General features: G+C 44.8%; 2 protein-coding genes across 9 annotated transcripts in view; one reads left to right on the top strand and one right to left on the bottom strand.

Annotated features, from left to right (window-relative positions):
* FAM210B (family with sequence similarity 210 member B) overlaps positions 1-15,067 on the top strand; it is a 21,721-nt gene extending 6,654 nt beyond the window's left edge. The window contains exons 3-4 of one of the 2 annotated variants that reach the window (XR_003996509.1): positions 928-1,267; positions 14,982-15,067. Coding sequence is in view for 1 of the 2 variants with exons in the window: in XM_030533277.1 (XP_030389137.1) it covers positions 928-1,144 (217 nt within the window). In the remaining variant the exon portion in view is untranslated. Of the gene's footprint in view, positions 1-927; positions 1,858-14,981 lie in introns of those variants that run through there. The other variant, XM_030533277.1, reaches the window with a different exon arrangement.
* AURKA (aurora kinase A) lies at positions 4,685-21,687 on the bottom strand. Of its 7 annotated transcripts, none has more exons than XM_030533274.1 (9): positions 21,609-21,687; positions 19,602-19,660; positions 17,770-18,058; positions 16,409-16,463; positions 14,947-15,138; positions 13,377-13,515; positions 12,371-12,519; positions 10,413-10,587; positions 4,685-8,644 (listed from the first exon to the last, which is right to left on the bottom strand). In XM_030533274.1, exons 2-9 carry the CDS (start codon positions 19,653-19,655, stop codon positions 8,453-8,455), a joined length of 1,245 nt encoding a protein of 414 aa, XP_030389134.1. In that variant the 5' UTR covers positions 19,656-19,660; positions 21,609-21,687; the 3' UTR covers positions 4,685-8,452. The 7 variants fall into 7 exon arrangements, with proteins under 7 accessions (XP_030389134.1, XP_030389130.1, XP_030389131.1 ...); XM_030533270.1 differs by lacking the exon at positions 21,609-21,687 and adding an exon at positions 21,009-21,125 and having other exon boundaries at positions 19,602-19,663; XM_030533271.1 differs by lacking the exon at positions 21,609-21,687 and adding an exon at positions 21,034-21,125.
* Between the last annotated feature and the right edge of the window lie 75 nt (positions 21,688-21,762).

Below are 21,762 nucleotides of genomic sequence, written 5' to 3'. Positions count from 1 at the left end.
GCACAGCACTGCTGAAAGGTTGCCGACCCCTGGTCTAGGTGACCTCTTAAGTCCCTTACAGTTAAAAAATAATAAAAATGTAGGGCTGGAAGGGATCTCATCTGACTATTGGGCTGATGCTGCAGCTGTACGATTGTGAAAGCAGAGAAAGGGGGATGAATGAGAAGGTATTTGGTTTTATAGGGACACCAATCTGGAAAGGGGAGATATCACACTTCAGTCTGAAAAGTTGTTTCCTATTCTCGTAACAGGCATCATATGAAGTTGTCAAAAATATCACACTATGCATTTGACAGCACTTTGTGCTTTTTCAGTTTCTGCATGTTGTGTGGGCCTTTCACACAGCCATAGGGGAAGAGGAAAAATGTTTAAAAAAAATAAAAACTTGTAAAACCACAAAAATTAGCTAGGAGGTATGGGAGGGCTCAGAGACAAATGTAGTATCTCAAGTTACAATTTATAATTGATTAGATTTCTAGTTGATGGTGCCTCTTTAAGTCCATCAGTTTATTGTATTTGTTGGAATTTTAATTTCTTAATGCATCTGTGCTTTAGGTTTTTGATTTTACATAGAAAAAGGGAAATGTCAAACAGCATGGGCCTCCTGAATTGTCAGAAAGATTGCAATCTAATCTCAGTGAGAGCAGTATAAACCTAGAGTGGCTCCATTTTAGAAACTCATCCATTGTATGAAATCAGAATCTGGCACACTGTTTAACTGCTTTACTTTAAGTAATGACGTAAACATTAACACTGTTCTGCTGTAACTAAGGTAGGTGTTCAGTTCGGGAACAGACGCATAAGTTCCCAGATTATCCTAAGTAATCAAAAGATCCCTTTACTAACATAAGGGAATGGGTACAACTTTTTGATTTTTAAAAAACAAAAAAATTACAATAAATTCTTTTTTCCTTTTTCCTTCCCCAGTGGTGTGGACATGACCGCAGTTCTCCTAAAACTTGGATTCAATGAAGCATTGGTGCACTCCAAACTGGCTGCTGGTACAAGCACATTTGTGTTGGCCTACGCTATTCACAAAGTGTTTGCTCCAGTCCGAATCAGCATTACCTTAGTTTCTGTGCCATTCCTTGTCCGATATTTCCGTAAGATTGGTTTCTTCAAACCTCCTGCCTCAAACCCATGATTTAAAAAAAGATTTCAAGAGTCATGTTCATATAGCTTTTTGAAGTGCTGTGCAACTGCAGTTACCCTGTTTGGACTCATGTTAGTACTGATCTCATCTTGCATTTTTGACTTGTCTTTTCAGGTAAGTGTTTCTTTCGGGAAAATGATATCCACTTTGCTTTCTTTCTGTTCCCTTGAGAACTTTGTTAAAATGGTATCTGAAAACTCCTGCAAGTGATAACATAAGCACTTACCTACCAATGAGAAAACTGTTTAGAACATATCTTAGTATAATTTGTTGCTCTGAAAAGACACTCTTGCCATGCTGTACTTCCATACTTCTAAGTTGTATGGATGTAAGTTCACTGTCCTGGTTGGCTAGCAGCTTGCCCTACTGGAATCTTATTTATACTAGAGTGCTGTAGACTATTTGAGTGAGTGAAATCCTGACTCCCCTGTAATCAATGGAAGTTTTGTTACTGACTTCAAGAGGACCACAATTTCAGTCTGTGGGCATGATCCAAAGCCCATTGAAGTCAGTGGCAAAACTCCGATAGGCTTTGATGTGGTGGATCAGGCCCTGTATTAGCAGACATGTTTATAACTGGAACCAAGCTGTAGCATGTTCTCAACCCCTGCAGAAGCTCATATACATTCCTGAAGTCCATATGCTATAATTTTGCAGACTGTTGTGTGCACCAGCTAGTTACTTGATTCTTATATTAAACTAAGGCCATGCCTACATCTAAAATTTTGCAGCGCTGGTTGTTACAGCTGTATTAGTACAGCTGTATAGGGCCAGCGCTGCAGAGTGGCCACACTTACAGCAACCAGCGCTGCAAGTGGTGTTAGATGTGGCCACACTGCAGCGCTGTTGGGCGGCTTCAAGGGGGGTTCCGGGACCGAGAGAGCAAACCGGGAAAGGAAACCAGCTTCGCCGCGGTTTGCTCTCTCGGTCCCGGAGCCAGCCAGCAAACCGCAGGGAAGGAGACCTGCTTGCTCGGGGTTCCGGGACCGAGAGAGCAAACCGGGAACGCCGCGGTTTGCTCTCTCGGTCCCGGAGCCAGCCAGCAAACCGCGGGGAAGGAGACCTGCTTGCTCGGGGTTCCGGGACCGAGAGAGCAAACCGGGAACGCCGCGGTTTGCTCTCTCGGTCCCGGAGCCAGCCAGCAAACCGCGGGGAAGGAGACCTGCTTGCTCGGGGTTCCGGGACCGAGAGAGCAAACCGGGAACGCCGCGGTTTGCTCTCTCGGTCCCGGAGCCAGCCAGCAAACCGCGGGGAAGGAGACCTGCTTGCTCGGGGTTCCGGGACCGAGAGAGCAAACCGCGGCGAAGCTGGTTTCCTTTCCCGGTTTGCTCTCTCGGTCCCGGAACCCCGAGCAAGCAGGTCTCCTTCCCCGCGGTTTGCTGGCTGGCTCCGGGACCGAGAGAGCAAACCGGGAAAGGAAACCAGCTTCGCCGCGGTTTGCTCTCTCGGTCCCGGAGCCAGCCAGCAAACCGCAGGGAAGGAGACCTGCTTGCTCGGGGTTCCGGGACCGAGAGAGCAAACCGCGGCGTTCCCGGTTTGCTCTCTCGGTCCCGGAACCCCGAGCAAGCAGGTCTCCTTCCCCGCGGTTTGCTGGCTGGCTCCGGGACCGAGAGAGCAAACCGGGAACGCCGCGGTTTGCTCTCTCGGTCCCGGAACCCCGAGCAAGCAGGTCTCCTTCCCTGCGGTTTGCTGGCTGGCTCCGGGACCGAGAGGGCAAACCGGGAAAGGAAACCAGCTTGATTACCAGAGGCTTCCTCCTTCCACGGAGGTCAAGAAAAGCGCTGGTGAGTGTCTACATTGCATTACCAGCGCTGGATCACCAGCGCTGGATCCTCTACACCCGAGACAAAACGGGAGTACGGCCAGCGCTGCAAAGAGGGAGTTGCAGCGCTGGTGATGCCCTGCAGATGTGGACACTCTCAAAGTTGCAGCGCTGTAACTCCCTCACCAGCGCTGCAACTTTCTGATGTAGACAAGCCCTAAGGAAGACTTAATATGGGAATGATCTATACTTTTAGGACTGTTTATTGGTTAGCTCACATCAGATACCATTTTAAAGTGCTGTTTCCTTAGATGTTTGAGTTGTCCATTTGGCTTGCTGTTCACAACTCAATATGGCATGTTTCTACAAACTGCTGCAATGTCTATACTTCATCAAGCCAAGAAATCTGCAGGTCTGAGCTACCTACTATGGGATGCATATTAACTATTTTAATGTGAACAGAAAAAAAGCTTAGTTCTGATCTCTACAGTAAATTCCGAACACTTACCAATGTGCTACATTGCTCTTGCACTGCAGAAGCATTACAGTGATGTCAAGGGTATGTCTACACTTATCGTGGATCAATGCTGCCGCAATCAATCCACTGGGGGCGTTTATTTAGCAGGTCCAGTGAAGACCCGCTAAATTGACCACAGATCACTCTCTCGTCGACACCTTATGCTTCTCATTCTGGTGGAGTACTGGAAAGTTGACAGGAAAGCTTCTCCTGTCGACCCAGCGCAGTGTAGGCACGACAGTAAGTCGACCTAAGCTACATCAGGTCCAGCTTTGTTTTTCACTTAGACACTTAGGTCAACTTAACCCTGTAGTGTAGACCTGCCCTAAGTGAGATTGACCTAAATGAGCACTTGGTAGTAATTTTAGGCCCAAGATTTAGATTTTTTTGTTTTTAATTACAAAATGAAATAGAAATAGTCTCAGTAGTTTAATCTGGATGTTCCTCTGCAGTGTTGGTAAAACGAACACTGTAGCATAATGCAAGTGAAATGGAATATAAACAGATTAGTTTAGCTTCACCCTCCAAGCTGAGGGAAGTGCAAAGACCTAAGGAGCTGTCAAAATTGCATTATTATAAACTTATTTATCCTTTTAAATAATTGGTTGAAAATTGCTTCTTAAAATATTTTACTACTGTGACAATGTTCCTATCATAATGTGGTACATATAGCTATGCAATACAGAGTTAGCGTATGCCTCAAGGGATTTTGATGATTTAGGGCTAGACTGGCAGCTTGCAAGCTGCCCTGAGTAAGGGGACGCATATAACTGCACTACCCTAGGAGCAGAGGCCATATTGTGACAAAGAGTTGCAGTGTGGTCCCTGCTTCCTCTTTGCTCCATGGGAGATGTAAGCTGTGCCAGCCTTCTTTCTAATGTAGCTTAAATCACCTTGTCCACCTGTTCTGCTGCTCTGGCCGGCTCACTGCCTGGCTAGGAGTTAGCTGCTCCTAGGTGGCTGTATTCCCTCTTGTATTGTGACCCATGCTGCAGGTAGTTTGTGCAGAGGCAAAATGAGGTGCCTCACATCCCTGCAGTGGTGTGTAAGCTAGTTTGTGACTGAGTCCATAAGTAACCCTGAAATCAGCTTATCAAGCAGTTTACATTTTATTTTAATTGCTGGAATGTTTTGACTTTTTTATTGAAATTGCCTTCTGGTGATGCTACTGAATAATAGACTTTCTGGCTAAAATTGAAATATTTTTAAGTAACCATTGAAGGTGGTGGTGGAGTTGTTGCATTGTTAATTCTTAACAGTAACTTCCCTAGTCTCCTACAATTTGCTAGCTGCTAAAACATTTGGGGGATTTTAAGGAAATTTAGACATTGTACTCAAGGTCAAACACTGATTTATTTTTTTTTAAAGGGAAACATTTTTGGTTTTATTCCCTTTCCCATAATTATTTCTAATAGAGCCATTTTCTCTGATGGGCTCTTTATTGCTTTAGAGTTCTCTGATCTTTAGTACCGTTGCTATATCATTAATATCAAAAAGTGACTCTGCAAGATACAAAAAATTCTACTTTTTAAAGTATTCAAAGTGTCACATCACTTTATTTTTTCATTTCTAAGTAAAATGTGTATTTTTCTATTATCACTATTAGAAAAACAAGTAGCATTCCAGTCCTTCTATCTGTTACTTCCTGTAATGCAGTCATGATTTTGAGGTTTCTGGAAAGTGGTTTGTGGTTGCTTTAAAAGTCACCAGCATGCCAGGCACTGCTTATATTTTAAAAGTTAATTTCATTTGCTGAGTAAAGTAACTAAACTGCATTTGTCCCCTTTAAATCAGATTGACACACTATTTTTTACCTCTGAATTAGACAAATCTGGTTGTAAAAACTGTCATTTGCAACCTTCGTTTAGATTAACCTTTTTGCAATGTACTTTAAATCAAGAATATATTTTGAATTTCTGAATCATTTGTAAGCTTGAAAACAATTAGTTTGTGAAACAGTGGTAAAGGTCTTATAGAATTGTCAACACTGGTAGAAAATACAATAAATTTTTTTTTTTCCCTTCTAGTTATTTTCCCACTAAGAAATATCTTAGGCTTGTATGCATTGCAATTCCATAAACTAAATTATATGTATACAATTGTAAAAACCCTGGTCCCCCCAAACACCAAAGCAATGTGCAGTGGAAAATTTATTGCATGTGAAACAGCAGTACTTAAGTAGAGTTGCATCACTGCATCTTGTAAAAGTGAAGACTGAGAATCATAGGCATGGACCAGCGATTGCACAGATTCCCACTGAAATTGTTGAAGACGGGGGTCCTGTATATACTCACTGCAGGATCAAATCCTGTGGCAACATAATTTTTTCCCCTATAATATCCTTTTCCCATTTTGCCCCATCACATGCAATTTACTCCTGGGGGAATTCAGCACCATTGCAATGCAGAATTTCCCCCACAGAAATCAGCTGCAGTGGTGGTAGCTGCAGAGCCCAGCTTGCACATAGAAGACAGTGCCTGGTGGGGAAGAGAGAGGGAGCTAGAGGGTTCTGAGCAGCTGCAGTTTCCTGAGGAGACATCAGTGTGCAGGAAACTCCACACAAGCCTGGGACCCACCATCAGGTTGTTTCTCCTTTGGGATCCCTGGGCTTTGGTGAGGAGGGAATGCGGGTATCTAGGCTGAGGGGGGCCATGGCTGGGCTCAGGGGATATGGGTTTCTGGCCACCCATCTGGGCTCAGGGAAGGGGCAGAGAACCAGGAACTGGATTGTCAAAGGGAGTTTCTTTAACTCTCTGCTCCTGGGGGAATTTTTTTTTGTCTCTCTATATTACTTGCTGACAGGTATTTTGAAACAAATTACCCAATTAAAAGTACTGTGAGCATTTAGTGTTGTTTGACAGTTTGCAGACATTTAAAATATTGTGCACAGAATTCACCCAGGAGTAGCAATTAGATCATAGCTAGAAAATAATCTATAGAAAATTAATCTAGGATGTTTTGATAATGGGATGGGACCACTATCTGGACTTCTGCATTACTGCTTAAGTGATCTTCAGAACCTCTTTCCTGTTGTGTGCCTCCAAGAAAAGAACTAGTCACTTCAGTTGCTTTTTCCTGAGCTCAGCTTCTCCCCTTATCTCCAAGTTGCTTAGCTCACCCGCTGCTACTTGTCTACCTATACCTTAGCTGCAAGCTGGATGTAAATGCTGGCTTCCTAGTGCTGCCCAGTTTTGTGAAACAGTGCAATTACTATGTTCTGGGAACCCATTAACTGACCTTGTGAGGAAGGCCAAAGAGCAAGAGGCAACTATAGGCATGTCGCACTTAAACAAGATCCCTAATGCAGTGGCATCTTGAAAAAAATGAGTTCTACAGGCTCCCTACTAGTGTTTCTGTACATACTGACACATTAAAACTAGACTGTCTTGCTAACATGATGTAAGAATACACTTATTCCCTTCTGTGGATGCAGTCTGAGACACTTCACTGGAAACTGACAGGAGAGATGACTGCAAGCCAAAACATTAGCTCACTTCTAACCACAGACATCATTCAAGTGCCTCAGTGCTCACCTTTACATGTGGAAGTCTTGGTTACTGTATCCACAGTAGCGAGTTGAAGCACTTTGAGCTTCTTTTTCTACTAGCTTAGTTAATTCAATACAGAAACTTTAGACAAACATATCCACAGATCCATAAACAAGCTACTACTGGCACCTCTTTCCATCTCAGGTTTTGGATTTTCCTTGCAGCATGACAACATGCAAAGGAAAATTAACATGAGTTTATTACCTGTAGATTAAGGATACCAAACTTTGTAGAGTTTGACATTTCAGCACTAACCACCTTCCTTGTATTCACATTTTTAAACCCTGCCAGTTAAGGCAGACACACACACCACCCCTTCATTGCTGTTCCCTATGCTGGTTAGGGCAGAAGTTTTAGTAACTTGTTTTTAAAACACAGGTGGGTCCTTAAGTCATTTAAATTGATGCACACTATGCAGTTATAGTGCTGCAAGGGTTACTTTAATTAGTATAAATGCTTCCATATTAGTTATGAAAAGCTAGTTTTGTTTAAGAATTATTAGCCTACTCCCACCCTTCACTCTTTACCTCAACACTAGTCTTACAGCAGTTACACCAATAACTTAGCTGAACAATAACGATTTGAAGCAATTGCTAATGACCCCTCCATGGAACTGTACAGTAAAGTCACTAGGCTCTACAAAACATACTAGTGTCTGAGATCAGGCTCTTATGTTTCATAGAATAGGAAGTGTCTACATTTTAGTTTGATACATTTTGCTATATTTTTCTGGTTTAAGAATGTTGATGTCTAATAGGTTCAGCAGTATGTGCAATAAAGTAAACCTTACCATCCTGTCAAAATGTAACAAGTCTTTATTTAACAAGTTTTAAGTGCCTCACCCCTCAAGACAACAACAGGCCAAAGAGTACACAGAAGCAAGAAATGCACACAATTATTAGGACACATTTATGAAGAGGCACATTCATGTTTTCACTCAACTTCAGATCACTGCACATTTGTGATAACCTTAGCAGCCCAATAAATTAGAATGCAGGTAACTCAAGGATTTACTATTGCACTATTTGACCATGACAGATACCCAGAACCACAACTGTCTCTTGCTATTGGGAAGCATGAGCCAAAAATTAAGACTGATCACATCATAGGGCCCTTGGCAAGAACACAATGTTTAGCTTTGCCTCATCTTGATACCTATGACCCATATGCAAACTGGACTTCAAGTATGTTAGCTAATATTCTATCAACTTCTTTAAGTGCACTTCTTGTCAAACTGCTCTCTCTATATATATAAAAAAGTTCTCTGTTACAATAGGAGAGAGTTTAAAATGGTAAATAGCTCACACAACTGAATTGTTCTGCACTCCCCCAGTCTGTTTTAATTAGCAGGTCTTTTATTAAAGTCTCCTTGCAAGCAACCTTTACTGGCTGCATTACAGTAGTCATGGTTACAAGGCTCTTTTTGTTTATGGTTCATTTGAGATTGTTTATAGTATGAAAGGGACACCTTGCTAAGATGGTGTTCTGTTACTGGTAGCAGCCTCACTCTTCCGGCTGCTTGGTTGTTTTGTAGAGTTTGTGGTAATCCATGGGTGTGCAAGTACGTCTTTCAGTGGCAGCCGATGATATGGATTATGCTTCAGGAGCTTTACAATTAAGTCCTTAGCTCCCTCTGTTACAAAAGGAGGAACTCTGAATTCCACCTAAAAACAAGCAATAAGTTAGGATTCTAGTGGTAAATATAGAACTAACATTTCCAGGTGTTAGAAATTGTTTGTAGTTGTACAGGGAGTAAAGCAGAGAATACTGGGATGTAGATGAGCCAAAGGAAAGTTTAGAAGAGTGTTATCCATCAGCCCATGAGATCCGACTGATTTTTTTCCCCCTTAGCTTCATGTCACATTTCAACTATACAGAAGCAAACCAGGTTACTCCTGAGGGAATTCTGCACCAAAAAAAAGTTAAATTCTGTACACAATATTTAAAAATTATGCAAATTATGAGAGTCAAAATAATACTACATGATCACTCCAATTTTCAGTTATTTTGGCAATTTATTTCAAAATACCTGTCACCAAGTATGCCTGTAACAATACAGACAAAATTTTCCCCCAGGAGTAGAGAATTAAAGAAATCCTTATGACAGCCCAGTTCCTGTTTCTCTGCTCACTCCCACAGCCTAGCCGAGTGGCCAGATACTCACACCCTTCCCTCTTGGAGCCCAGCCAGGGCCCCCCAAACCCAGATACTCACACCTCCTCCTCACCAAATCCCAGCCATGCCCCCCACCCAGCCCACACCCCCACCCTCTTACACCCCAGAGCCCAGCTGTGCCCCAGCCCAGAGACCTCCCACCCCTCAGAACCCAGGGATCCAGCAAGAGAAACAGCCTGACAGTGGGTCCCAAGCTTGTGTGGAGTTTCCTGCACACTGCTGTCTCCTTCGCTCAGGGCACATGGGGAACTGCAGCTGCCAGGAACCCTCTAGCTCCCTCCCCCTCCCACCACAGTGTCTTCTATGCACAAGCTAGGCTCTGTCAGGTCCAGCAGCACTGCAGCCAATTTCTGTGGGGGAAAAGAAATTCTGCATTGTGCAGTGGCACAGAATTCCCCCAGGAGTAAAACCAGGAATCCCTAAAACGTGGTACATGTAGCTTCGTGTTCCATCCATTCACTTCACAATGATTTTTAAGAAGGTGGTACGTGAACCAATTCAGTGTGAGACACTGAACTAGAAATTTTGTTGTCCTCATAATTACTAAAGCAACCTTACATATGTGAAGCAAGTAGAAGCCTTCATGCAGCCTGAAACACTGATGAAGTTACAAATTTGACCCAACGCTCCCATGAAACTAGGGTAAATCTAAATACCAATGGCACCTTAAATGCCAGAATTCAACTATTCAATCACTCATTTCTAGTAGCTGAAATGGAAAAAAAGAGATAAGAAGCCTCTGGAGGAGAAAAAAAGGGAATTACTGTAGGGAAAAGAGAAAAAGGGAAAGGGAGGGGAAATCCTGGCATAGGAGAAGGAAGAGAAACAAAGGAAAGTAGTGGTCCTAAAAGTGACTATTTTCCCTCAGAGGGATGATGAATGTAGCAACAGCGTACTGAACAAAGTTACAGGTAACTGAATGTTATTTACTACATTGATTTTTATGCACACCTCCCACTGACAGTACAAGTTTTGCTGTGGCTTGTATGTTAATTTACACGGGGTTACAGCCCATATTAAGAGAAGAAACCAGCCTTCTCCAAAGATTGATTTAGATAGAATCAGGGTAATTCCTGATGTATCAGAGCTGCTAGGCTGCTCTTTGATTAGCCAGGGGAAACCACAGGAAATTGAGGCCCCATTTTCCTTCCTGTAAATAGTTGAGAAAACACAGTTTAAGTTTTATCACCCCATATCTATTTAATGTCACTGAATAGGTGACTTAGAAGGAAGAAATGAAAGTGACCCAATACTTGCCTTTGAAATACTTCTGTAAGTTTCCTGGTATGTCTCTGCCTCAAAAGGAGGTTTCCCTACTAGAAATTCATAGCACAGAACCCCCAGGCTCCAGAGATCCACCTTTTCGTCATGTGTTCTCCCTTCAATCATTTCAGGAGGCAAGTAGTCAAGTGTACCACAAAGAGTTGTCCTTCTAAAACACATACAAATGGCTTCATACAGAAACTATAGTTTTGTCTTTATGCAGCAGTATTCTCCATTTCTAAGGCCTTGGCTACACTGGCACTTTACAGCGCTGCAACTTTCTCAGGGGTGTGAAAAAACACCCCCGAGTGCAGCAAGTTACAGCGCTTAAAAGCACTGCTGCGGGAGCACTCCCACGACAGTGCTGTACAGCTGCAAGTGTAGCTATACCCTAAGAGTCACTCAAAGTTACTTTGATAGTACCAGCTTCCACCCACAAATTCTAGTTTCTCTTATACTTAACTATCAAGTTCATATAAGTAGATTAACTTGTAGACTCCATCTTGAGGGCAACATCTGTACTGATAACTTGGTGTTATGCACTTCCTTGTGTAAGTACACATAGTAGTTGATGCTCCCTTTACTCCAAAGAGCTCACTTCAACTTTCACACATTGGACAATGACAGAGGGGGCAGGTCTGTACTCTTGAGCAGTGGTTCTTAACCAGGGGCCCCCTGGGGAACTGCAAGCAGATGGGGGTGGAGGGGGAACCAAGTAGGGCCAGTGTTAAGACTTGTTGGGGTTCAGGGCCAGTGTTCCCTCTAATTTTTCCCACCCATGTGCAGAATGAATGTTATGTGCACATCACCTCCGTACTGGTGCACATAAAATTCATGTGTCAGGCTGGGGCAGAGGGGTTCAGAGTGTGGGAGGAGGCTCAGAGCTGGGGTGTGGGCCCAAGGACAACGGGCTCAGGGCTGGGGCAGAGGGTTGGGATGCAGGGGGGAAGGGCTCCAGCTGGGAGTGTGGGCTCTGGGGTGAGGATGAGGGGTTTAGGGTGCAGTGGGGCTCCCCGGGGCTATAGTGGGAAGAGGCACCTCTCTCCCAGCCACAGCAGGTCCAGGACGGGCTGGGTCAGGGCGCTTGTCCCCCGGCAGGTTTGGGGCTGGGCTAGGGTGCCCGTCTTCCAGCCGCAGCAGGTCTGTGGCTGGGCTGCCACGGCAGGTCTGGGGCTTTGGGAGAGGCATCTCCCCATACCGCAGCCCTAAGCACCTGTGCAGCGCTTAATAGGCAGCTGCGCAGCTTAGAGGGAACTTAGGTCAAGGCAGAAAGCCAAAGCCCTACCGCATAGAACTGTAGCCTGGGGCCTTGAGTCTTGCCACCCGAAGCAGAAGCCTGTGCAGTGTAGCTTCGTAGGTGGCCCCTGTGGCACGGGGTCCCGGGCAATTGCCCTGCTTGCTATCCCCCAACACCAGCCCTGGCTTTTATATGCAGAAAAACAGTTATGGCACAGGTGTTGGAGGGACTCGAAGATTGAGAATCCCTGCTCTTGAGAATTAACAACGGAAATCCTACTGTTCTCCCCAGAGGCATGCAAGGCTCCAAATACAGTGCTTTCTTGCTACACTCTGCACCAACACATTGAAGGGGATTGGGATGAAGGTAGGACGGTAACCTGTAAGTAAACTGGGCAAACCAACCAGTTTTGGGGTTCTCGTGATATAGTGTGCATATTTCTAGGCAAGTTGCAGGCAGGGATTTGGAGCAATCATACTTCTGAAGTGCTCCACTGTGGCTCCAGGCAAAAACCTAGTGGTCCACGCTCCAACTCCAGGCTCTGCTCCAAAGCCTTGGCTGCAGTTGTGTGATTCAGTCTCTATGCACCATCCTTTTTCAATTAGTGCTGTGACAGTGGTGTACGTTCTTTAATACATACTAAGATTTTATTTAGAGCCATGAAGCTTTGTGCCGCATCAAGAGATGATAGGGTATGTAGTGTCTGAGTTCTTACCTAGATGATGGAGCATGCACAGACCATCCAAAGTCAGCAATCTTCAGCTCTCCATTAGAACCAAGCAGCAAGTTTTCTGGCTTGATGTCTCTGTGAATCACTCTCTTTGAATGACAGTATGATAGAGCATCTGCCAATTCTGTCATATACTGTAAAGAGTGATCCCATGAAATAGTATACATTAAAGACCTAGTAACCTCCTTAGCTTAACTATTAGAGAACTTGGTATCTAGACATCCATTGTGAAACTGGACGTGTCGTCAGTTTCATCCCAGTAAGGTCTATTTTAACACTTTGTTAGTTCACCCTTTTAAGCCCCTTTGACTACTTAGTGCTGTACTCTACAGCAGTGGTTCTCAACTAGGGGTCCAGTCCCGCCCCCGAGCAGGTTTCAGGAGATCCGCGAAGCAGGGACAGCATTTGACTTGCTGTGGCCCAGGGCAGAAAGTTAAAGCCCCACCGCATGGGGCTGAAGCCTGGGGATCCAAGCCCTGCCCCCCAAGGCTGAAGCCGAAGCCTGAACAACTTAGCTTCACAGGGCACCCCTGTGACGACAGGCCCCAAGTAATTTCCCTGCTTGCTGCCCCTGCCTTTTATATGCAGGGAAACAGTTGTGGCGGCACAGGTGGGTACTGGAGTTTTTATAGCAGGTTGGAGGGGCCTCAGAAAGAAAAATGTTGAGAACCTCTGCTCTACAGCACCCATCCCTCCTCTGTACATACCTGAGATGTCTAGGACCCTAAAGTAGCAGCCAACAGTGAACTGTCATGATGCACATACTGACTAACTTTCCAGACGATTCCTAAATATCTAGTTTCAAAACTAAAGATTAAAAAAAAAAAAAAAAATCAGTTCTGCTCTTAGTTACCAAATGTACTGACTTCAGTGGAGATGCACTCATGTACCTAATGTCAGATTTTGGTCTAAAGGTCTAAACTTTGTGCTTCAGATAGCTGCAGTTGAAAAAAGTTGGTGGATGATAAAAAACAACACTAGCGACACTTACAGTAGCAGTTCTCTGCTCATCAAATTTGGTTAGCTTCTGCAACTCTTTGTAGACTTCTCCACGAGGTGCATATTCTAGAATTAGGTAGACTCTTGTGGCATCATGGAAGTAGCCATATAGCCTGAGAATATTGGGATGCCTGCAAGAAAATGTGTATATTTTTCTACCAGAAGACATCTCTATACAGAAACAAAATATGGTGGGTTGTTTGTTTGTTTTGGGGTTGGGTTTTTTTTTTTTTGGGGGGGGGGGGGGTTAACTATATAGATGTTATATAGTTATATATTATATAGTTACTAGCACCTAGTTTGAGTTTCATGCACTGGAGGAGCTAGACTGAGTTATCACTCCCTACAGTTTACACTAGTGACATATCAGCTTTTGACTGATTTTACTTTGTAGACACTTTTTTAGTCTGCCAGCCATGGCATTCAAGAAATTTCTTGAGTGTAGTTCTGTAAATTCTTGAGTGTAGTTCTGTAAATTTCACCTCAGAGTGCTTCTGTTTGGCACGCCTGCTGTATATCTTAGTGCTTTTAGGTTAGTAATTACAATTCTGGAGTTACTAAAGCTTAGAGTGCATATTTTTAACTTCCTTTCCTTTCCTTTCTCCTCAATTGAGCAAAGGTTTAAGCTCCCTCGCCTCCCGTCTTTATACAGCTTTTCAGAGGCACCTTGTCTGTGTACCTCACTTCTCTAGACAGCCTTCCCAACTAGGCTACCAAGATCAAAGTATATGTTGGTATAACTTAGGTCACTCAGGAGTGTGAATAAGCCACTCCTCTTAGCAAGAAGTTATACCAACTTAAGCACCAGTGTGGACAGTGCCATGTTGATGGGAGAGCTTCTCCCGCCAACATAATTATTCCAGCCTCCACAAGAAGTGGTAGCTAAGTCGATGGGAGAGCTCTCTCCCATCAGCTTAGAGGGTCTGCACTAGCAACACTATAGTGGCGCAGCTGCATCGGTGCAGGTATGCCGCTGTAATCTCTGTAGTGTAGCCATAGCCTCACGGATGTTAAATATCTCCCTTTCCCCCCACTCCAGAACGTAGAATACTAGAAAGTTTAAGGAACATTTAAAGGAGCGGTACAGACTTGTGCCATCTAAAACTGAGCAGTAAGTGGGAGAAGTCCCCTTATATAATATTTGACAACAGAGTGGGTTTATAAGGCCAATTCCTTTAATTGTTTCCTCATGCATTGCATAAGGGTCAGGATAAAATACAGAGACATGCAATTGACTTGCTGCTTTGAGAGGTTGGTGTGGCAAAGCATAAAAAATCTGACTTGTAGATTCATATTGCAAGTTCTGCACATGTGATAGTCTGTAAGATGTCTTGGTTAGATATCAAGAAAATGCTTGGCACTGTACAAAAATTAGAGCATCTACCCTAATATCATATAAGTGACACAGGAGACTGGTTTGCCCAGGCCATCCCAAAAGAGTAACTTCACATGATATTCCTACCTGCCTCCTTTAATTCAGGGTCAGGAGATAGTTGGATTCCATTGTGTCTCCCCTATTCTCTGGAAGAATATCTAAAAAACTAGTTTTAGATAAATTTTACCTAAGATGAGACTGTATTTCTACTTCTCTCCGCAGCTGATGTTCTACTCCCGCTTTCTCCAGCTGTGTTTTAAACAACACCTTCAGCGCTAGGATAAATTTACTTTGCTTTTCACGAGCCAGATACACATTTCCAAACTTTCCTTTCCCCAGAGGACGGCCAATTTCGAAGTCATCAAGACACCACTGCCTTCTATGAAAAAGTTAAATAGTTTTAAGTTGCTAGAAGTCACAGCAGGGACTAGAATTTCTTGATACATGGGGTAATGCCCCAGAATAACTCCACTGAAGTCAAATGAGTTACTCCACATTTATATCAATTTAACCAAGATCAAAATCTGGCCCCAAGTATTCCCCCTTTCCAGGTCTGCATTTCTTGGGTGACTGACCCTATCTTTTGGAAAAGGAATGCGATATGTAAGGGTCAGTTCTCTTTTCAGATTTCTGTATCCAAATCTTCAGTTGTGCAGGGAATAGTGCACACAGCCAGATTGACTGTGCCAAGAAAAAAGCATGCATGGACACAAATGCCCAATTTGTGCACACAAATCAAGGTGCGCACATATTAGCGGTTGGGATATACCAGAGCGTATGCACCTAATTTAGTACGCATGCTCTTGCAAACTGAGCACATGCTATTAATACATTTTCTTCCTATGTTCACGTATACGTGAAGAAGATTTGAGTCTGGAAAGAGGCATTTTGCATTTAGTTTCAAAATATAAATCTTGTCAAGCTTCATGGAAAAAAATCCCATTAAGTTGTGGTGTTCCATACAAGGAGGAAAAAAAAAAAAAATCTTCACTCAGAATAGTTTCTTAAATAAAAAGCATATCGTTCTTTTTTGGCTAAAGAGTATGGAGATTTTCCTTTTTTTTTAAATAACCTTCAAGAGCAAAGGCTTTCATAGTTTATCACAGGGGTACGCAACCTATGGCAGGCGAGCTGATTTTCAGTGACACTCACACTGCCCAGGTCCTGGCCACCAGTCCAGGAGGCTCTTCATTTTAATTTAATTTTAAATGAAGCTTCTTAAACATTTTAAAAACCTTATTTACTTTACTTACAACCATAGTTTAGTTATATATTATAGACTTATAGAAAAAGACGTTCTAAAAATGTTAAATGTATTACCGGCATGCGAAACCTTGAATTAGAGTGAATAAATGAAGACGGGGCACACCACTGCTGAAAGGCTGCCAACCCCTGGTTTATCAGGTCATGAAACAGATTAAAGATGTCCTAGAACTTCATGAAAGTATCTCATATTCATAGCTCCAAAATATTTTGTGGTATTTACAAATGCAGAGACAGCATTCCTAATAATGAATGGACTACAAAACAATAGTCATGGTTAAGTGACAAAATACTTTGCATCCAAATTGCTACCTTATTTAGTCCTAAATACAAAGAGTGAAACCCTGGCCCCACAATCATCAATGGCAACATACCCATGGACTTACTTTTTTGTTTCTTCATTTTTCTGGATGGATGTCCCTTCTGCTTCAGGGTTTTTTGCTACACATAAAGAGAATTGAACCTTCATAACTATAGTTCATAAACACAACTGCCACCACTGTCTGCTTCCAAAATGATTTTTCTCAATCTGGTTCCCAAGTTTTGCATACAAGCCAGGCTCAGTCTCCAAGGACAGCCTGAACCTATTTAGGGCATGGCTACACTTGCAGATGTAGAGCACTTTGAGTTAAACCAGCCTTTGTAGAGCGCAGTAGGGAAAGTGCTGTAGTCTGTCCACACTGACAGCTGACAGCGCACTGGTGTGGCCACATTAGCAGCTCCTGCAATGGCCACAGAGAGCAGTGCATTGTGGTAGCTATCCCAGCATCCAAGTGGCTTCAACGTGCTTCTCAAATGGGGGATGAGGGGGTCACAGGGAGTGTGTTGTGTGTATGGGAGGGGAAAAAGTCGGGTTTTGAGGGGCTGAGAGCACGTCAGCATGCTGTCTTTTAAGTTCAGACAGCAGAAGACCTCTCCCCCCCCCACAGCATTCCACAGTAATGGTTGCTTTGTCTCAGAGCAGATAAGCATGCCAGATGTTAAACGGAGCTTTCAAAGGGCATATCCAAAACAAATACAAGAGTGGACACTTGACTTAAGGGGAGTATGGGACCTTTCCAGAGGCTGGTCAGAGCACAGTAATGCAACACCTCGTTCACACTGACGCTGGGGCACATCAAACCTTATTCTACTCACCGAGATGGAGTACCAGGAGCGCTGTAGCTGTGAAGTCTGAGCTCTGTATGTGCCTTGCCAGTGTGGATGGGTAATGAGCTAGTGCACCTGGGGCTCCTTTATCACACTTTAACTCGCAAGTGTAGCCAAGCCCTTTGTTTCTCCTACTGCAACCATTACCATGGTATCTGAGCATCAGTGACAACTATATTAGTCTCATATGAATAAGATACTAAGCTGGCCTATGAAAGAGTAAGCAGCATCACATTAGTTAGTGCATCACAGCTACAAGGGATTTTTTAATCCAGGAAAAAACTTTCTGTACAAGTCTGTACTACCCTTCTAACTTGTCTTCCCATTAGTAAAGCATTCTCTTGTAGCTTATAAGGTATTCTGGTCAGGGAATGACTTTTTGTTCTGTTCTTGCACAGCACCTAACCCAGGTGAGTCCTGGTCCATGATTAGGACTCTCAGGTGCTATGATAATAAAAATAATAGAAAAGGATTATGGCCCAAAGTGAAACTAGACAATCTCTTACGCATGCAGGAGGAATATATGCTGATTTAGTTAATATGCTGTAGCTGACCGCAAATTACTGAAGATGAAACATTTATTTACAGTCATATTTACCAGATAGTGAGGTCTGTGGAGGTTCCTCATTGTTTTTACTTGGAGCCTGAGGCCTAGAAATTGGTTGAACTAGAGAAGTTGGACGAGGCTGCTGCATCAGCTGGTTTTGAGACTGTTTCTGGTTTGATAGCACAGATTTTTGAGTTTGTGACTGTACAGGAACTCGCTGAGCCAAATTTGAAGGACACAAAATACGCTGTGCTTGAATTCCACCTCCAGGAACCCTATTCTGAGGATGCTGCTGATGTACAGGGATCCGTTTTGGACCATCCCCAATGGTGGGTAGAGTCTAAAAAACCCAACACATTTAATTACAGTTGAGGCAAGTACAACATACTAGAAGTTCTGCTTTTCCTGTAGTTTGTTCCTTGGTCCTGTCCACTTATTAATACAAGCAGGCAACTGTTTTTTCCTACCTGTGCATGGACTAATTAGCTCCATTATAATAAATTAATATACCCATTAAGAGTTTAAAAAAAAAAGTAAATCAGACAGAAAGGATGATATCATAAAATCATAGAAATGTCAGACTGAAAGGAACATTGATAGGTCAGCTAGTCCAGTCCCCTGCACTGAGTCAGGACTAAGACCTAGTCTATACTAGAGTTAGGTTGACATAAGGCAGCTCTCATCAACCTAACTCTGTAAGCATCTACACTAAAAGGTAGCTTCCACTGATGTCAGTTGCCCACTACATCGACTTAATTCCACCTCCACGAGAGGCAGAGCGCTTAGATTGATGAAGTTAGGTTGACGCTTTGTCCATGTAGACACAGCGTTACATCGCTGGAGGGCCCGGCTATCACTGTGCCATAATGCCCCACACAGTTAAGCTGGTGGAAAGTGCTTCTAGTGAAGACGTGCACTGCAGAAAGAGTACAGTAGGGATATGAAACCCTGCTTTAATTACTGCAGTGGCCGTACATGGACTTAAGTCAACTTAATTTTATACTGTAGACATGCTCTAGGTATTATCTAGACCACCCTGACAGGTATTCTTGTTGTTAAAACCTGTTCTTGAAAACCTCTAATGACAGAGATTACACAACCTCCCTAAGCAATTTGTTCCAGTGTTTAACTACCCTTACAGTTAGGAAGTTTTTCCTAATATCTAACCTAAATCTCCCTTGCTTCAATTTAAGCCCACTACTTCTTGTCCTGTCCTCAGAGGATAAGGAGAACAATGTATCACCCTCTTCATTCTAACTACCTTTTACACACTTGAAGACTTATATCCCCCTCTCTTCTCTAGACTAAGCAGGTCCAATTTTTTCAATCTTTCCTCATAGGTCTATTTTTCTATACCTTAAACCATTTTTGCTGCTCTCCATTGGACTTTCTCTAATTTGTTCACATCCTTCCCAAAGTATGATGCCCAGAACTGAACACAATACTCCAGCTGAGGCTTTATCAATGCTGAGTGAAGTGGAAGAATTACTTCTTGTGTCTTGCTTGAAACATTCCTATCAATACATCCCAGCATGATGTTCACAGTCTTAGATATTTAAAGACCCATATCACAATTCTGGCTGCCACCCCACAAGAAAACATTTTAACACTAGCAGCATGGAGAAGCAATCTGTAGAAGCCTTAACAAGTTGTATTCCAGGTGGCTAAGTCTCCACAGCAGTGAGCTACTGACAGAGTAGCTTGGAGAATATGCCCTGTGTCAGAGTATAATACTTCAGGAAAAAAAGGGGAACCTATTTGATGAAGATTCAGCAATAATTGTCACTGATAATTTGTGGAGTGAATTTATAGAGGCTAATAGTCCTCGTATGATCAAGCCAAGTAAAATGCATTTGTCTAGTAAGTGTGCAAGACCACTTTACCTTGACACTGTGACCAGGGAGCCCATTGTGGTTCTCTTTACCATTTTTCTCCATGTTGCCTAAATACAGAACATTCAGTTGCAGAGATATCTCATGTAGGGACATTATTAACTAGAAATATCTTATATACAGAGCACCCTTTTCCTCATCACCCCTTGCACATCTTCCTCATACCCCCATCCTCACACTCTGCCTTCCTCATCCACACTCTATACCAACCTATGCCCTACTGCGGTTTTCATACCTTCAATTCCCCTCCCCAGCGAAACCCGACACCACCATAGATGGAGTCTTCCCACTCCCATGCCTCTGGTATTCTCCCACATCCGGTCTCTGCACAATCTCTTCCCACTACTATCAGGATCATAATGGTTCCTTTTGGCCAGAAAAGTCCGAGTCTCGGAACCCGGTATCCTTTACAGTGGCCCCCCCGCCCCTTCCTCCAGTACAATCCCCTGGCACTGTAACCGACACATTATACCGCTCAAATCCAGCTCCCCCTGCAACCCTCTCCCCATTACAACGCTTCACTTCCCTACAGCTGCTGCTCACGAGCTGCCTCAAATGCAACTGCAGAGGCTTAATACTTCCCCGCCTGCTGCACCCCCCCACGCGGTCCCTACCCGCTCCTGATGGAACCCTCCCACGCGGTCCCCAGCCGTGAAGCCCCCCTCCTGCTGCACCCCCCACGCGGTCCCCAGCCGTGAAGCCCCCCTCCTGCTGCACCCCCCACGCGGTCCCCAGCCGTGAAGCCCCCCTCCTGCTGCACCCCCCTACGCGGTCCCCAGCCGTGAAGCCCCCCTCCTGCTGCACCCCCCCCACGCGGTCCCCAGCCGTGAAGCCCCCCTCCTGCTGCACCCCCCCACGCGGTCCCCAGCCGTGAAGCCCCCCTCCTGCTGCACCCCCCACGCGGTCCCCAGCCGTGAAGCCCCCCTCCTGCTGGATCCCCCACGCGGTCCCCAGCCGTGAAGCCCCGCTCCTGCTGCTCCATGCGCCCCTATCCACTCCTGCTGCAGCCCCCCCCAAAGCCGCCCCCACCCTTGTAGCCCCCAAGTCCCCGTTGCGGCCCGGTTCCCACTAGAATCCTCATTCCCTACCCCACGCCCCTTCTCTCTCCTCAGCCCCTAGGCGACCCCTTTCCCAGATCCCTCCCAGCCCCGTGTTCCCCTCACCGTCACCACTCCGCCGGCCCCGACCGCCCGAGCTGTTTGAATTCAAACCGCCCTCCTAGGATACCCTTTAAACCGCCGCTGCTCTCCATTGGCCCATCCCGAGCCCCGCCTCTGCCACTCGAGTCTCACCCCCGCCTCCTAATGTTGCCGGGACACAGAAGGCTGCGACCGCTGCACGCCCCCACTCCCCGCGCGACCCCCCGTCCAGCACCCGGCAGTGCTGCCGCAGCACACACAGCGTGTGACCGCCGGCCACTCACAGCCAGCAACTGACGCACGGCTCCCCCCCGCCACCGTACTACTGGCAAGCAGTACCGTACAACAGATAATTAAACGATCTGCTGCTGATAGTTCGATTCCTTTTCAGGCTCCCGCCCGCGGAGGCCCAGGATTGGCCTATCGAGGCCACGTGACAAGGAAAGCAGCCAATTACTATAATCCGCTGATTTTTTTAAAAATTGAGGCAGATGATTGGCCTCCTGAGCCCACGTGATCTGGACACCGGCCATTTTTGGCAAAACGGAGAGAAGTGAAGGGATACGACGCGACGCGCTTACGAGGCCACGCTCACGTCGACGGGGGGGGGTGGGGCTTCTTTTAAAATGGTCGTCGCTTCTCGCTGAAAGTTGGAAGCAACCATTTTAAAAGGAAGTCCTCTCCCCAAGCCCAAATCCGCTTATGGTAGCTGCGTTGCCATGGGTGGGCGGCCTGGAATTACGCGATTTGCGTAAGGAAAGGATCGACCAAGCAGAGACTTTGTAGAGGAAACTCCGTAATTGGCGCGTCGGTCTACGAAATTAGCGTAGGGAGGAAACGAGAGGCAGATGATACGTACAGAAAGCACGTAGCAGGCGGCAGGTAGCGGTCACGCATGCGCCCGAGTGTGCCTGTGACGTTGGAGGCTCGCTCAGCAACCAGAGGAACGGTTAGGAACCAATCGGCGGGCGGCGCAGCTGAAGAGAAGCCAATCGGCAGGCATTCTTGTTCCT

This window comes from Gopherus evgoodei, chromosome 14 (genome assembly GCF_007399415.2).
Source record: "Gopherus evgoodei ecotype Sinaloan lineage chromosome 14, rGopEvg1_v1.p, whole genome shotgun sequence".
In the NCBI taxonomy this organism is placed as follows: Eukaryota; Metazoa; Chordata; order Testudines; family Testudinidae; genus Gopherus; species Gopherus evgoodei.
The sequence above is the reverse complement of the archived record's forward strand: the minus strand, read 5'-3'. Positions and strand labels throughout refer to the sequence as shown.

Excerpts from the sequence above, each read along its gene's own strand:
- AURKA (XM_030533268.1), bottom strand. The coding sequence starts at position 19,927 with ATGTGGGAGAATACCAGAGGCATGGGAGTGGGAAGACTCCATCTATGG. Across the intron at positions 13,516-14,946 it reads GAAATACAGTCTCATCTTAG|GCATCCCAATATTCTCAGGC; the intron begins GTAAAATTTATC and ends ATTTTCTTGCAG. Across the intron at positions 10,588-12,370 it reads GTGCATGCTCCATCATCTAG|AAGGACAACTCTTTGTGGTA; the intron begins GTAAGAACTCAG and ends TATGTGTTTTAG.